Source organism: Oncorhynchus gorbuscha, linkage group LG02 (assembly GCF_021184085.1).
Source record: "Oncorhynchus gorbuscha isolate QuinsamMale2020 ecotype Even-year linkage group LG02, OgorEven_v1.0, whole genome shotgun sequence".
NCBI classification, from domain to species: Eukaryota; Metazoa; Chordata; class Actinopteri; order Salmoniformes; family Salmonidae; genus Oncorhynchus; species Oncorhynchus gorbuscha.
The window spans coordinates 24484748-24501727 of NC_060174.1; the positions used below are offsets into that span (position 1 = coordinate 24484748).

Below are 16980 nucleotides of genomic sequence, written 5' to 3' on the forward strand. Positions count from 1 at the left end.
AGAAAGAGAGGTTAGTAAAGGTGCATCAAAGCTGGGACCGAGAGTCTGAAAAACAGCTTATATCTCAAGGCCATCAGACTGTTAAATAGCCTTCCCTAGCCGGCTACCACCCATTTACTCAACTCTGCACCTTAGAGGCTGCTGCCCAATATACATAGATATGGAATCACTGGCCACTTTAATAATGGAACACTAGTCACTTTAATAATTTTTACATACTGCTTTACTAATTTCATATCTATATACTGTATTCCATTCTACTGTATTTTAGTCGATGCTACTCCGATATTGCCCATCCTATATTTCTTAATTTCATTCTTTTACTTTAAGATTTGTGTGTAATGTCGAAACTTATTAGATACCACTGCACTATTGAAGCAAGGAGCACAAGCATTTCACTACACCCACAATAACATCTGCTAAGTATGTGACCAATAAACTGTGATTTGATTTGTACTACTCCTAGCAAGACCTTTCCTACTCTCTCTAAAAACCTATGGGTGTCTCTCACACAGTACCTTGTCTTCTATTCTTCACAATGTTGTTTCTATGATACCTGTCCTAACAGTTCTCTCACACAACTTAGTTTTTGCCTCCTCCTAATATTTATTGTAACAAAGACATACACAACAACATTCCATGAGAAAACCAGATGCATTTGAGGATTCATGAATGTATCTATGCCGTTAGGCATACTTAAAAAATTAAGAGATGTTGATCTATTTAGATAATTCACAGGAAGAGGAAATGTTTTAAATAAACCACTGCCTGCTGAGCTGACTCCTGTTGAATAAGTGTTAGAAGTGTCTGTCTCCCCTCAGTGGCTAGGCCATATCAAGTTCATATACAGTACACAACATGTGCAAAACAAGTGTCCTGAAGATATTAGTAATATGGGGTGGGGGAGTGTGTGCTGCTTGCCAGCTAGGTTAATGGCTAATGGCTCTGTGTACTGGTGTAATGAAAACAGTGTGGGAATGCGGAGAGAGGGCACAACCTGCATGTGTTCAGTGTTGGGGGCAGGTGGCAGATGGTGCCCCAAAATGACTGTTCGAGGGGATCCCGGAAAGTACCGGCCTGTCTGTTAGTCTGTAAACACCCTTGCAGCATTCTCAGACTTTTGTACCTCACAGACAGAAGAAACTGTTCTACAGAGCAGAGCACCTTCTGCTCTCACAACTCACCCTTTCTCTCCTCTTATACCTCCCCCTCACACCTAGCGCTCTCCTCTCATGCCTCCCACACGCATCATTCCCCGCTCCTCTCACAAACAAATAAACAAAATGCAAATGAGGGCCGTGGCCATAAAAGGCTCCAATCTCTGAATCTCTCCATGCGAGTCATCCACAGGGCTCTCACCTGAATCCCAGTGTCACCTTACGTGGTTGCCTTGCCTCATCTTTATTTGATAATTTTTCTCTTATGCAGACGAGCAGAATGAATCTCTATCAGCACATTCCCTCCACATGCTTTGCCAGACACTGGTTGATACATAATGTAGAGCGCGCTCTCTCGCTCTTCAGAGCAGCACAGTTCTCCAGGTGCTTTGGCTGAGGGGATGTTGAAGAACACTACAGCAAACAGAGGGATGCAGAGCATGAAGTAGGAAAACCATCAAAACACTACAAAAATAAAGCACTCAACAACAGGTCAGAGGAGTGCACTGCGGTTGCTATAGATTTTGTAACTGTACATCTATGGATTGCAAACATACAGTACATTTACACTAGGATTTGTTCCTGTTGCTTTGCTCCAAACACAATAGGCATATGTACAATATCGTCAAACATAGCACAAATTAATTCGACCTTCTAACGCTTCTACACCCAACCTTATGGTGAGCGAAGGGCCTTGCCACCATAAAGTGAAACTAGATGCAGAGAAGAGATAGACAGGTTATTCACGTATGGAAACATCTATCATATTCTTATGTTGGTGTTGACAGAAGGAGAGATCAAGGAGAGGCAGACACATAGAGAGAGGATATCATACTCGGGTGATTCTGGGAAAGTGTGTTGTGTCAGAAAGTCCTGAAGGGAAACAAAAGGCAGGCCAATTCATGACTGCCGTTGAAACCTGGATGCTGCACAGCACTGTCAGTAAACATGACAATCACATGAATAAGGAATGAGCTTTAAAGTGCGAGCAGTGGTGTGTGAAAAAGAAGTCTCATTGTGTCTGGAGAGGCTTGCGAGAAAGGAAGCAGCAGGCTTCACTTCAGGGCTTTACAACCATCCAAGGTTGGTTGGAGGATTGTACTGTAGCGCGGTGTACATATAAAGAGGGCCGAACATTTTTATTTTTTAATTTTACCTTTATTTAACCAGGCAAGTCAGTTAAGAACAAATTCTTATTTTCAATGATGGCCTAGGAATAGTGGGTTAACTGCCTGTTCAGGGGCAGAACGACAGATTTGTACCTTGTCGGCTCGGAGGAGCAGCTGGAGTCAGTGCCAACCCTCCTAGCAAGGCTCCTCCCAAAACAAAACAGGACATAAGGAAGCCAAAAGAGCACAGTGAGAGATTCAGACTGGGATCAAATGTGTTCTGTGTAGCAAGAGGAATGACTAATACCGGTACTCAAACTCTTTCATACTCTGACTTGAATTTACTTTGGAGTGAACCAGCAGCACTCAGGGTCAGAGGTTGGAACCGGTTCAGGAAACATAACTGAAAAACGGAAATAACAAAGTTTTTAGAGGAACAGAAACATAACTGAGAACGAAAGTGATATATACTGTTCAGGAACAGAACCGTTATTTTAAAAACATGGGAACCGGTTAATAGTCCCCACAAACAAATGCAACAAAGCTACTACGCAAAGCCAACTTTCTGAAGTTCATAGACATTCACAGTTCCTTCAGAGAATCCGCCCCTCTGTAGATATCATTTTATGGGCCTTATTTGCAATAATGCATGAGATAACAACAAGATGCCCAGCACTTCATGTCCAGCATTGTCCTCACCTGCAAAATGTCATTCGCATGTCGTACACTACACTTCACTTGTCTGTCCAATGCACGTAAATAGCTTGCCAGCTCTTGAGCAAGCTGCTCTATCCATTGGTGAAGTAATTTAATGTCGAGCTAAATGTAAAAGAAATATATAGATTTCAGAGTTTTAAAAAGGAACAGAAAGGAACAATATAAACCTTAACTTCTTTGGTTCAAACCGGTTCAGAACTTTATTTTGCTGGTCAGAACAGTGGAATGGAACGAAAAAATAATGGTTCTGTTCAGTACAAAATGATTGGAAAATAATTTTGGTTCCAACCCCTGCTTAGGTGAAATTGGATGACCTCAAGTGCAGATTTTGGGGAGATAAATCGGGAGTTAAATTGTGCGAGTCAAAATGTTTTGGGGCTGAAAAGCCAATTTTTTATGCTAGAGACTCTGCACACAGTCTGTGTCGCAGAGACGTTAAACACAGTCTGTGTGAGGGTACAAACCACACATATCATCTTCTTGTACAAAAGCTATGATTTGACTTCAACAAATCCTTCTTTGGGATGAAAGAATGGCCAACTACCCATCACATATCGGAACTACTTTAAGTATAGGAAAGCATAGATTTCTTTAATGGAAAACTAGTTTGGTTAATGTGACATATACTGAATATATTCCACTCCAAAACATGCTTCTTTCATCTGTTATGTGTCAATATAGAGCCTGTAAGTATGTGAAGCATTTTATTTTTCATTTAGATTTTATTGGCAATTTAAAATGTTGAAACACTCCCCCGACTCTAACCAGTATTCCACTGTTATTGAGACACTGTCAAGGTCATATTAACTTTCTGACTCCAGTACTGCAGCAGAAGTTGCATCCATGGATGGATACAGTAGCATAGCAGGAGGTGGAGCGCAGAGCAAGGATAGAGTCTGCTGTGTGATGACCGTTCCGCCACTGAGTTGCAATTAGAATGCTTTTAATGAGTTGGGAGACGCAAATTTGCATACATATAGCTACGTTAAGTATTTACTTCAAGGAAGAAATTAGAGGAAGAAAAATTAAGCAATGGATTTAGCAAGTAATACATACCCAACAAGTGATGAGATGTTTAGCCTGTTGATCATATTACTGTACGTTCAGTAATGTATGAAAGTGGCATCACATGTAAAGTATACTACTTATATGACTACTCTCCTTTTATAATAATAAGTGTCCTACAAAAATGGTCCTTTTCTTAAGAGGCCAGCTGTTAACTAGAAGATAACCCTCAACTCATATATTCATCCTTAAATGGAGCTATAAAAATAGCCATGATTTCTCGGACGCTGGGGCTCATTGGATGTTGTTTTGCACCTAAATCCAACTGATGAATACATTGATGGATGAGGGGAGAGGCCACGAAACCTGGCTATGGGTCATGGAGCAGGGTTTACAGCCAATCTCTGATATTGATTGCATCTGGACAAAACTCATATTTTGCTCATGATCCCTGTGTAGGGGACAGCCATCAGTCAACTGTTGCCATGGAAAGAGAAGATGGGGGAGGTATCTGTTTTGTAGTGGTGGAACAGGGGCTAACATTTAGTATCTGGTTCTGAATACTGTTCTTTTCACCTTGCAACAGAAAATTACCTGTCTAAAGAAAAGGAGATTGAGTGATTGATTAAGTGATTGGGTGAGTGGGTGAGTGAGTGAGTGAGTGAGTGAGTGAGTGAGTGAGTGAGTGAGTGAGTGAGTGAGTGAGTGAGTGAGTGAGTGAGTGAATGTTGCTCTATCTTTCTCACATAGTAATGGTATTTTGTTTTACCTCTTGGTAACCTTTGACATTGCTACCATTCCCGGTAGACAGCCAAGTCTTTGACTTTGGGGTGATTTGAAATACTTCTGGCCTGAAGCTCTTCAAGTAATTACCTGAATAAATACATTTAGACAACAGCTCTGCACTAGCCATATCTGCATTTCATCACTGAACATATTACATCTGCTCATTATGAAAGGCTACAAAAATAAAACCAAGCTGGCAGATGATATAACCTGTTTCATTAAAACACCAGGCAGAGTGCTAAAACAAAGAGGTTGTCTGAAGAGGTAGAAGTCGAAGCCAGATCTGGATGGGCCTTGCCAGGGGACATGTCCTCCATTTTTTTGTCACTAAAAAGGATTCATTTCCCACAGATTTTCTACCTGCAGGTGATGGGAAGGAATCCAGCTGACCACAAGTTGTGCTGCTCCTATCAGCCCTCTCTCTCTCTGCAGTTATGCTGACTGTCCTGCAGCTCAGTAAATAGCTGGTAGCAGAGAGGGGGAGCATTCTGACAGAGGGTACAGGCTCTGACCACAGAGACACTCATGATGAATATTTCAAGTAAATTTACATTTAATCAAATTAGTTCCTTGATGAATTAAGTGAATGTGTCATGTCCTGACCATAGAAAGCCTTTATTTTCTATGGTGGAGTAGGTCAGGGCATGACTGGGGGGTGTTCTAATTTATTATTTCTATGTGTAGTCTAGTTTTTGTATTTCTATGTTGGCCTGGTATGGTTCCCAATCAGAGCCAGCTGTCTATCGTTGTCTCTGATTGGGGATCATATTTAGGTAGCCTTTTCCCACCTGTTGTTTGTGGGATCTTGTTTTGTATTGTTGCTTTTGAGCCCTACAAGGCTGTATGTTCGTTTGTTTGTTTCTCTTTATTGTTTTTGTTGCTGGTTCACATTCAAATAAATTATGATGAACCCAAATCACGCTGCCCCTTGGTCTACCCATTTTGACGAGTGTTACAGAATGCCAATCTAACTGCAGTTTCTGAGCTTGTGTAACGGTCGTCGTAGGTGGAAGAAGAGGAGGACCAATGCGTAGCGTGGTAAGTGTCCATGTTAGATTTATTCGATAACTGAACACTGAAAGAAAAAGAAACGACAACACGAACAGTCCTGAACGGTGACGCAAAACACAGAACAGAAAATAATCACCCACAACTCAAGGGTGAAAACAGGCTACCTAAGTATGGTTCTCAATCAGGGACAACGATTGACAGCTGCCTCTGATTGAGAACCATACCAGGCCAAACACAGAAATCCCAAATCATAGAAAAAAGAATAGACTGCCCACCCCAACTCACGCCCTGATCATACTAAAACAAAAACAAAGGAACTAAGGTCAGAACGTGACAGCTTGTTGATGCATCATTTATCATGTATCTCTTCAAGTAAAATATTTGTGTATTTCAGTGAAAATATTTCATATTCTTACTGTATGTAGGTAAATGTGCACTGAACAAAAATATAAATGCAACAATTTAGAAGATTTTACTGAGTTACAGTTCATATAAGGAAACCAGTTCATTTAAATGAATAAATACATACAATAATAATTAATTAGTTAATTATTATTTTATGTATTTATATATCAGAAAACCAGTCAATATCTGGTGTGACCACCATTTGCCTCATCCAGTCCTCTTCAATGGGTGTGCAAAGTTTCTAGATATTGGCGGGAAACTGGAACATGCTGTTGTACAGCTCGATCAAGAGCATCCCAAATGCTCAATGGGTGACATGCCTAGTGAGTATGCAGGCCATGGAAGAACTGGGATATTTTCAGCTTCCAGGAATTGTGCAAAGGTCCTTGCGACATGGGCACTACATTATCATGCTGAAACATGCAGTGATGGTGGAGGATGAATGGCACAACAGCTGGCCTCAGGATCTCTTCACGGTATCTCTGCGCATTAAAATTGGCATTGATAAAATGCTATTGTGTTCATTGTCGGTCAGTTATGCCTGCCCATACCATAACCCCACCATCACCATGGGGCACTCTGTTCACAACGTTGTCCACACAACGCTCACCCACACGACGCCATACATGCTGTCTGCAATCTGCCTAGTACAGTTGAAACCGGGATTCATCCGTGAAGAGCAAACTTTTCTAGTGTGCCAGTGGCCATTGAAGGTGAGCATTTGCCCACTGAAGTTGGTTATAATTCCAAACTGTGTCAAGACCCTGGTGAGGATGATGAGCACGCAGATGTGCTTCCCTTAGACAGTTTCTGACAGTTTATGCAGACATTCTCTGGTTGTGCAAACCCACAGTTTCATCAGATGTCCGGGTGGCTGGTCTCAGACGAACCCGCAAGTGAAGAAGCCGACTGTGGAGGGCTGGTCGTGGTTACACGTCGTCTGCTGTAGTGAGGCCGGTTGGACTTACTATCAAATTCTCTAAAACAACGTTGGAGACGTCTTATGGGAGAGAATTGAAGATTACATTGTCTGGTGGACATTCCTGCCGTCAACATGCCAATTGCAGTCTCCCTAAAAACGTCTGTGACATCTGTGGCATTGTGTTGTGTGACAAAACTGCACATTTTGGAGTTGCATTTTATTGTCCCCTGCATAAGGTGCAACTGTATAATGACCATGCTATTTAATTAGCTTCTTAATATGCCACACCTGTCAGGGGGATATGTTGGCAAAGGAGAAAGGCTCACTAACAGGGTTGTACTATGAACACATTTTGCACAACATTTGAGAGAAATAAGCTTTTTGTGTGTATTGAACATTTCAGGGATCTTATATTTCAGCTCATGAAACATGGGACCAACACTTCACATGTTGCGTTTATATTTGTATTCAGTATATATTTCCATTCAAACCCATCTGCATCTAGTATTAAATATAAACCACAGAAATATCTGGTAAAGCTGACAGATGAATTAACAACGGAAGCCACAGGTACGTGCGTGACACTAGATGAAGCCATTGGATTTACTGTTGCAGTAATAGAAATATCAGTGGTTATAACCACACAAGGTGATTTCCATGATGGACCTGATTCTTCATCAGCCGCGGCATTAGACTGGCTGAGGGGAACAACACTGTGATTTATGCTCAGACAGAGAAAATAACGACAGCACCCTCGGGGCCATGAATTTCTACTGGATCTCGCTCTTGCTGTAAATACGTATTAAAATGCCCTGGAGTAAGCTGGGTAAGGTTTGCTGTCGTCTCTGCTAAGAGAAAAGTTAGCATCTTGTTGGTGACATCTTTTGTCTACAGAGAGCTCAAGTGAGTCTTACCTTAATTATATTAGAATAAATCCATTATCACAAACAGACAAAGGGTTATGACTTATCAGAAACCGAAAGGACACATCTTTCCAATATGATAGTCCTGTACTATAACTGTTTGAAGAACATTTATACCCACTTGCACTAAAAGAGGATGATATTCGACGATTGCTTAAAAAAATTATTAAGACATCAAGCATTAAAAAAATGTAATTTCACAGTGAATTTCACTACGCTGTGTGAATTCTCATTGCTTTCCACTCTTCTGATCTCTTGGAGGAAAGAAACCCACATTGTTCAGTGTTGTTTGAAGGAAAGTCAACGAGGATGAAGTAAGTCTGGTTTTTCCTCTCTGCTCATTGATTGGTTGAATATATCTCATTGCCTACTTAAAGTCCATGAGGTCAGCTTTATCTGAGCAGTGTTTCTCTGAGTGTCTGTCTGTTTTGGGTATTTCATTTTGAACAGTCAATGCCTCATTTAGTATGTAGCACAAAGTGTCATAAAGGGCATTTTTTTACTTAATTTTCATCCCCATTTGATTTGGATCCTAGATTACTATATAATGAATGATCAATATACTAAATGTTTCTGATATTTTGTTGTACAAAGCCATCACATGCAGAGACACACGGTAGACAGTACAGTACACACACACACGCACGCACGCACGCACGCACGCACACACACACACACACACACACACACACACACACACACACACACACACACACACACACACACACACACACACACACACACACGGGAACCTGATGGATTGGCTTAAAAGATTCATGCAATGTATAATGTATAACTCCAGCAATGTATTTTTCAGGACTAAATGTGATTTCCTTTTCTCTCATTGGGTCTCCCTTTCGAACCCAGCGAGCCCCGGGAGTCTGGACTATATTGAAGGTGTGTGTGCTTGCAGGGGCAGGTGTGTGAGCTGTGGGACCACTCATTTAGTTAAACATAGCCCTGGTGGTTTTGATGAGAACCATGGCTGCAGGAGAGTGCCAGTAACTCATCTTAAATTCACATCACGTACTGTAGCATGTCTTCCATCTGACATGACAAATCCTGCTGCCACCAGGCACTTCTCGATTGTGTATCAGATGGAAAAGCGGATATTGGCTTTGCTTGCCTCTGTGTGCCTCTATCATTTTTCATCCATTTATCTTTTTTCTCAAAGATTCACGGAAATGTGAACAATTAGTGTCTCGAGAGGATGCAGACCTTTCCAACATTTAGTATTGATCCAATTACAATTATGATCTCCACTGAGTGTACAAAACATTAGGAACACCTGGTCATTCCATGACATTGACTGACTAACTGAATCCAGGTGAAAGCTATTATCTCTTATTGATGTCACCTGTTAAATCCACTTCAATCAGTGTAGATAAATGGGGGAGAAAGGTTAAAGAACATTTTTTAAGCCTTAAGACAATTGAGACATCGATTGTGAATGTGTACCATTCAGAGGGGAAAGGGCAAAACAAAAGATTGAATTGCCTTTGAAAGGGGTGTCAAGAACTGCAACGCTGCTGGGTTTTTCATGTTCAACAGTTTCCCGTGTGTATCAAGAATGGTCCACCACCCAAAGGACATCCAGCCAACTTGACACAACTGTGGGAGCATTGGAGTCAACATGGGCCAGCATCCCTGTGGAATGCTTTCGACACCTTGTAGAGTCCATGCCTCGGCGAATTAAGGCTGTTCTGAGGGCAAAAGGGGGTGCAACTCAATATTAGGAAGGTACTACAGAATGTTTGTACACTTAGAGTACATCTTACATGCCAGGTCAGATAAACGTAGCCTGCTGCTACAGAGTAATATCACATTATGTAGCCTAACAGCAAAGGAATGTGTGGTAATAGTAAGATACAGTGCCCGCCATAATTATTGGGACAGTGAAGCATTTCTTCTTCTTTTGCCTCTATACTCCAAAAGTTTGGATTTGAAATCAAACAATGACTATGGGGTTAAAATACAGACTGCCAACTTTCATTTGAGGGTATCTTAATCCATATCGGGTGAACCGTTTAGAAATTACATCGCTTTCTGTACATAGTGCCCCCATTTTAGGGAAGCACAAGTATTGGGACAAATTCACTTATATATATATATATATATATATATATTAAAGTAGTAAAAAGTTAAGTATTTGGTCACATATTCATAGCACACAACAACTGCATCAAGCTTGTGATTTTCTGTTTGTTTTGGTTGTGTTTCAGATTATTTTGTGCAGAATAGAAATGAGTGGTAAATAATGTATTGTGTCATTTTGGAGTCCCTGTTTATTGTAAATAAGAATATAATATTTTTCTAAACACTTCCACATTAATGTGGATGCTACCATGATTAAGAAAAAATGTTTCACTGTCCCAATAATTATGGAGGGTAATGTATATAAAATGCTGTACATGGCCAAAGAGACCTGTTAAATGGCTCATGCATAACATAGGACTGAAAGCACCTGCAGAAAAATTAAGCCCTCAGCTACAAATTCCCTACAAAACTCACTCTTTTTCAGATAGACACATACAGTAATTCCAATCAGTCTATATGGGGAGACACTAAACCAAATCTGTGTTAAAAAATAAAAAGCTGTAGCAGAGATCAAAGCCTTTAATCAATACACAACTTTTGGAACGATAAAAAGAAAACCAATTCATTAGGAAAAAAGAGAACTGCGAATAGAATTGCAAGAGGGGGGAAAGTCAATGTGAGAGACTGCACAGCATTCGTTAACGTAATCAGCTGCTCTTCAGTCTTCTTCAAGGGATGTGAAAATGGGGACATTACTGGGGGTTCAACTTCAAAAGAAATCCAATAGGAGCAACATTTGTGAGCAAACAAAACGTATTTAGAGTTAAATGGCGATAAGGAGTTGCTTGGATACACACAACATGGACAATGAGTGAATATAGCAACCGTTATAGTCTGCGTTCAGATGTAGGTTTCTGGAACCCATGAGAGGATGATTCATGAGACACCATCATCAGAGGCAGATATAAATCAAGACGATTTTACAAAGAAGAATTCCTATACAAGAGAGCCAGTGGAAATGGTTACACTGCCAATGCAGTGTGTAGAGGTAGAAAATAAAGGACATAAATACTGTACATCTTTGGAAAGTCAGTAAATCAAAATCCATTTTTTTTCATTGGTCACATATACATATTTAGCAGTTTTTATTGCGGGTGTAGCGAAATGCTTGTGAGTTTACCGCTGCTCTGGTATCCAAAAGCTCTTTTTAGCTGTATGTAATAACACAAAAAAATGTCTGGCATAATAATGTAAGAAATAACACACAAAAAAACGAAAGAATGCAAAGTTGCTTAGGAGCTAAAGGCAGAGCTGCCATATCTGTCCACACCATCTTCATAACCAATTCTGAATCATGGTTCTGAAATGGATCATATATAGAGCAACATGGCACTACCTGCAGAGAGTAAACAATACCTTTAAATCCCAAAGAATGAAACATTCCCACAGTCCCAGATTAGGAGGGATCAAGGCAACATGGAAAATTATATGAAACTCACAGGGCCTCATACATGATTTAAGTATGATTTTATCTATATTGTATTAATAAATGTATGTGAAAGATTTAATAAACAATGGTCACACCTACAGTGAAACATTGTGCTGCTTCTCTCTGATATAAAAAATTATAATTTAAAGATTTAAGGTAGGCCTAAATAATTTATTTCTGTTTGAAGGGGTACAGAGGGCATTTTGGGCCTTAGGCTAACACTAGCCCATGTTGATAGAAACATACAGAGGGATGATAAGAATGACTGTGAATGTCAACAGAGCTGATGTGTACTCACAGGTAGCAGGCTTATTACAGTTGTGTCCGTGTCTGAAGTATTGCGGGTTCTCAATGACAGGGATACGGGTCATCCCGATGACCACAGCATCTGGCCCAGCGTCAAGGGTACAGGGGGTGATGATGCCATGATTGACATGGTGAAGAGGGCTAGCCGAGTCTTCCTCACCACTGATCACTGCTACTGGTCCTGAGAGATGGAGAGGGAGAAAAGAGAAGATTCCTTTACCTTATTATCCAATGTATATGAATGTCCAAAGTATTTTGTATTCTGAGAGAGAGAGAGAGAGAGAGAGAGAGAGAGAGAGAGAGAGAGAGAGAGAGAGAGAGAGAGAGAGAGAGAGAGAGAGAGAGAGAGAGAGAGAGAGAGAGAGAGAGAGAGAGAGAGAGAGAGAGAGAGAGAGAGAGAGAGAGAGAGAGAGAGAGAGAGAGAGAGAGAGAGAGAAGAAGAAATAGAGAAGGAGAGGGAATCTGTCAGACAGCCATCAGGCAGAGGTCTGCCACCATACACAGGATGGTGCATTTTAATCTAAATAGAATGCAGGAGGATAAATCCATGAGCTGGGCCATTCATAATTTATTAATATGTCTGAAAGCAATAAGCATGCAGACTAATTTGTCAGTATAAGAATTATCTCTGTACGGCTCAGCTTGGTTGCCCTCAGAACGCTTTAAGCAATCTAAACGAGCATTAACTGGCTTAGCCTAATTATGAACCCAACAGTCTTTGCTACAATGGCCCTGGGCAACCATTATTCGTAAAATTCAAATCCTCACCCAGCCCTCACATAAATCAATGTCCCATTCATCTCACAACTCTACCTCTCCCATCCCATGCTCGCTCTAACCGCTCTATGCTCCTACTCTGACAGAGGCGTGAGAAAACGGAAACAGGCAATAAATAGTAGAGTACATTCTAAAAATTGTTTGGGGAATGTCAAATATTTAACAGTGTGTTCCTACTAGGCTATGTACAGAGTGTGTCTGATCAGGGCAGAAAACAAGCTCTATTAAATGGATCCAATATAATAGCAGCTCAGTGTACACTCACTGCAAGCTGCCATGCACAACATCCTGGCTTGACAAGCGATCAGGGAAGACAGATAGGATTCATGGGTGGGGCTGTTACAGTGACCGTACTACCGCAACATAGGCGGTCACGAGTCATGATGGCAGTAAAACTCCACATGACCTTTTAGTCACAGTAATTAATCTTCCCCAAGCTCTGATGCTGCTGATGGTCAATAGCAGCCTACCAAACTTGCTAACTGCCTGGTACTCAGCACACTATTGTCCCTCTAATCAGTCTGACATAAATGCAAACGTCATGTCGCAACATTTCTATAGGCTATGAAATTGTGTGAGAAAACAGAGTGATGGCCTCTATTAAAAACCTCTCATGGCTTAGATCCCGCTAACGGGATCGATATGACAACAGCAAGTGAAAGTGCAGGGCGCCAAATTCAAAACAACAGAAATCTCGATTTAAAATTCCTCAAACATACAAGTATTTTACACCATGTTAAAGTTAACTTGTTGTTAATCCCACCACAGTGTCCAATTTCAAAAAGGCTTTATGACGAAAGCACACCAAACGATTATGTTAGGTCTGCATCTAGTCACAGAAAAACACAGACCATAAGGGTACATCCGTTCTGCCAAACTGCTGCCCATCCGTTGGGGCGTTGCCTCGTTCGAGTTTTGTGATTTCTTATCCGGGGCAAGAACACCAAGCCTGATGCCTTATCCCGTCTGTTTAGTTCTTCTGTGGCTTCTACTGCCGATTCTTCCCGTGTTGTCGGGTTAACAGTCTGGGGAATTGAAGGACAGGAGCAAGCATTTTCAGTTTACTCTGGGCACTATCAACTATCTGAGCAGCTAACCGATCGCTGCAGCTGTACATAGTCCATCTGTAAATAGATAACCCAATCTACCTACCTCATCCCCATACTGTTTTTATTTTGTTTACTTTTCAGCTCTTTTGCATACCAGTATCTGTTCTTGCACATCATCATCTGCTCATTTATCACTCCAGTGTTAATCTGCAAAATTGTAATTGTTCGCTCCTATGGTCTATTTATTGCCTACCTGTAACGGCGTTCTTCGTTTGTCAAAAGAGAGTCGGACCGAAATGCAGCGTGGTGGTTACTCATGACTTTAATTGGAAAAGTGACGCATGAAATAACTATACAAAATACAAAAACAACAAACGGAACGTGAAACCTATTACAGCCTATCTGGTGAACACTACACAGAGACAGGAACAATCACCCACGAAATACAAAGCGAAACCCAGGCTAGAAATGCCTAAATACGGTTCCCAATCAGAGACAACGAGAATCACCTTCTGATTGAGAACCGCCTCAGCTTTGGTAGGGAGGGACTCTGATTGAGCAGCCAAGCCCATACAACACCCCTACTCAGCCACAATCCCAATAATACAAAAACCCCAATACGAAATACAACAACATAAACCCATGTCACACCCTGGCCTGACCAAATAATTAACGAAAACACAAAATACTAAGACCAAGGCGTGACAGAACCACCCCCCCCCCTAAGGTGCGGACTCCCGGAAGCACCTCAAAACCATAGGGAGGGTCCGGGTGGGCGTCTGTCCATGGTGGCGGTTCCGGCTCGGGACGTGGACCCCACTCCATTAAAGTCATAGTTCCTCCCCTTCGCATCCTGGGATAATCCACCCTCGCCGCCGACCATGGCCTAATAGTCCTCACCCAGAACCCCACTGAACTGAGGAGCAGCTCGTGACGGAGGGACAGCTCGGGACTGAGGGGCAGCTCGGGACTGAGGGGCAGCCCGGAACTGAGGGGCAGCCCGGAACTGAGATGAAGCTCAGGCAGGTAGTAGGCTCCGGTAGATCCTGGCTGGCTGGCGGATCTGGAAGATTCAGGTTGACTAGCAGATCTGGAAGAGACTGGTTGACTGGCAGATCTGGAAGAGACTGGTTGACTGGCAGATCTGGAAGAGACTGGTTGACTGGCAGATCTGGAAGAATCTGGTTGACTGGCAGATCTGGAAGAGACTGGTTGACTGGCAGATCTGGAAGAATCTGGTTGACTGGCAGATCTAGAAGATCATGGCTGACTGGCGGATCTAACTGCTCTATGCAGACTGACAGCTCCTTGCAGACTGACAGCTCTGGCTGCTCCATGCAGGCTGACAGCTCCTTGCAGACTGACAGCTCCTTGCAGACTGACAGCTCTGGCTGCTCCATGCAGGCTGACAGCTCCTTGCAGACTGACAGCTCCTTGCAGACTGGCAGCTCTTTGCAGACTGACAGCTCTGAATTCTCCATGCAGGCTGACAGCACCCTGCAGACTGGCAGCTCCTTGCAGACTGACAGCTCCTTGCAGACTGGCAGCTCTTTGCAGACTGACAGCTCTGGCTGCTTCATGCAGACTGACAGCACCTTGCAGACTGACAGCTCCCTGCAGACTGGCAGCTCAGGCTGCTCCGAACAGGCAGGAGGCTCCGGCAGCACTGTAGAGGAGGAAGGCTCTGATAGCGCTGAACAGGCGGGAGACTCCGACAGCGCAGGAGGGAAGGAAGGCTCTGATAGCGCTGAACAGACAGGAGACTCTGGTAGCGCAGGAGAGGAGAAAGGCTCCGACAGCGCTGAACAGGCGGGAGACTCCGACAGCGCAGGAGGGAAGGAAGGCTCTGGCTGTGCTGAACAGGCGAGGCGCACTGAAGGCCTGGTGCGTGGTGCTGGAACTGGTGCTACAGGATCGAGGACTCGCACAGGAAGCCTGGTGCGGGGAGCTGCTACCGGAGGACTGGTGTGTGGAGGTGGCTCAGGATAGACCGGACCGTGCAGGCGCACTGGAGCTCTTGAGCACCGAGCCTGCCCAAGCTTACCTGGCTCGATTCCCACTCTAGCCCGGCCAATACGAAGGGCTGGTATGAACCGCACCGGGCTATGCACCCGCACTGGAAACACTGTGAGCTCGATAGCATGACACGGTGTCTGCCCGGTCTCTCTAGCCCACCGGTAAGCACAGGGAGTTTGCGCAGGTCTCCTACCTGGCATAGCCATACTCCCTTTCAGCCCCCCCCCCAATATTTTTTTTGGGCTGCTTTTCGGGCTGCCTCCTCATACCAGCGCCTCTCCGCTTTACCGCCTCTATTTCTTCCTTGGGACGGCGATATTCTCCAGGCTGAGCCCAGGGTCCTTTTCCGTCTAATATCATCTCCCAAGTCCAGAAGTCCTTATATCGCTGCTCCTCACAATTAACAGGGAGAGTTGGCTCAGGCCTGACTCCTGACTCAGCCACTCTCCCTCTGAGCCCTCCCCCAATAAATATTTGGGGGTGACTTTCGGGTTTTTCTTTTCGACTCCATTCGCCTACAGCCCTCTTCGCACTGCTCCAGCAAATCCCAGGCGGGCTCCGGCAATCTCTCTGGGTCGGCCGCCCACCTGTCTATTTCTTCCCACGTCGTATACTCCAAGCCTCTGCTGTCCATAACGTCCTCCCTTCGCTGCTGCCTGTTAACACGCTGCTCGGTCCGAGTGTGGTGGGTGATTCTGTAACGTCGTTCTTTGTTTGTCAAAAGAGAGTCGGACCGAAAAGCAGCGTGGTGGTTACTCATGACTTTAATGGAAAAAGTGACACATGAAATAACTATACAAAATACAAAAACAACAAACGGAACGTGAAACCTATTACAGCCTATCTGGTGAACACTACACAGAGACAGGAACAATCACCCACGAAATACAAAGCGAAACCCAGGCTACCTAAATACGGTTCCCAATCAGAGACAACGAGAATCACCTGACTCTGATTGAGAACCGCCTTAGGCAGCCAAGCCCATACAACACCCCTACTCAGCCGCAATTCCAATAATACAAAAACCCCAATACGAAATACAACAACATAAACCCATGTTACACCCTGGCCTGACCAAATAATTAACAAAAACACAAAATACTAAGACCAAGGCATGACACTACCTCCTCATGCCTTTTGCACACACTGTATATAGACTTAATTTTTTTATACTGTGTCATTGACTTGTTTATTGTGTTATTGGCTTGTTTAATGTTTACTCCATGTGTAACTCTGTGTTGTTGTCTGTGTCACACTGCTTTGCTTTATCT

The 16980-nt window shown here is 43.0% G+C and overlaps 1 protein-coding gene across 4 annotated transcripts in view; it reads right to left on the reverse strand.

The window, feature by feature from the left end:
- Window positions 1-16980, reverse strand: part of LOC123999529 (NT-3 growth factor receptor-like) — a 324982-nt gene that overhangs the window by 33508 nt on the left and 274494 nt on the right. For all 4 annotated transcript variants that reach the window (XM_046305435.1, XM_046305427.1, XM_046305418.1 and 1 more), the window contains exon 12: window positions 11860-12048. In XM_046305435.1, coding sequence (XP_046161391.1) covers window positions 11860-12048 — 189 coding nt within the window. The remainder of the gene's footprint in view (window positions 1-11859; window positions 12049-16980) is intronic.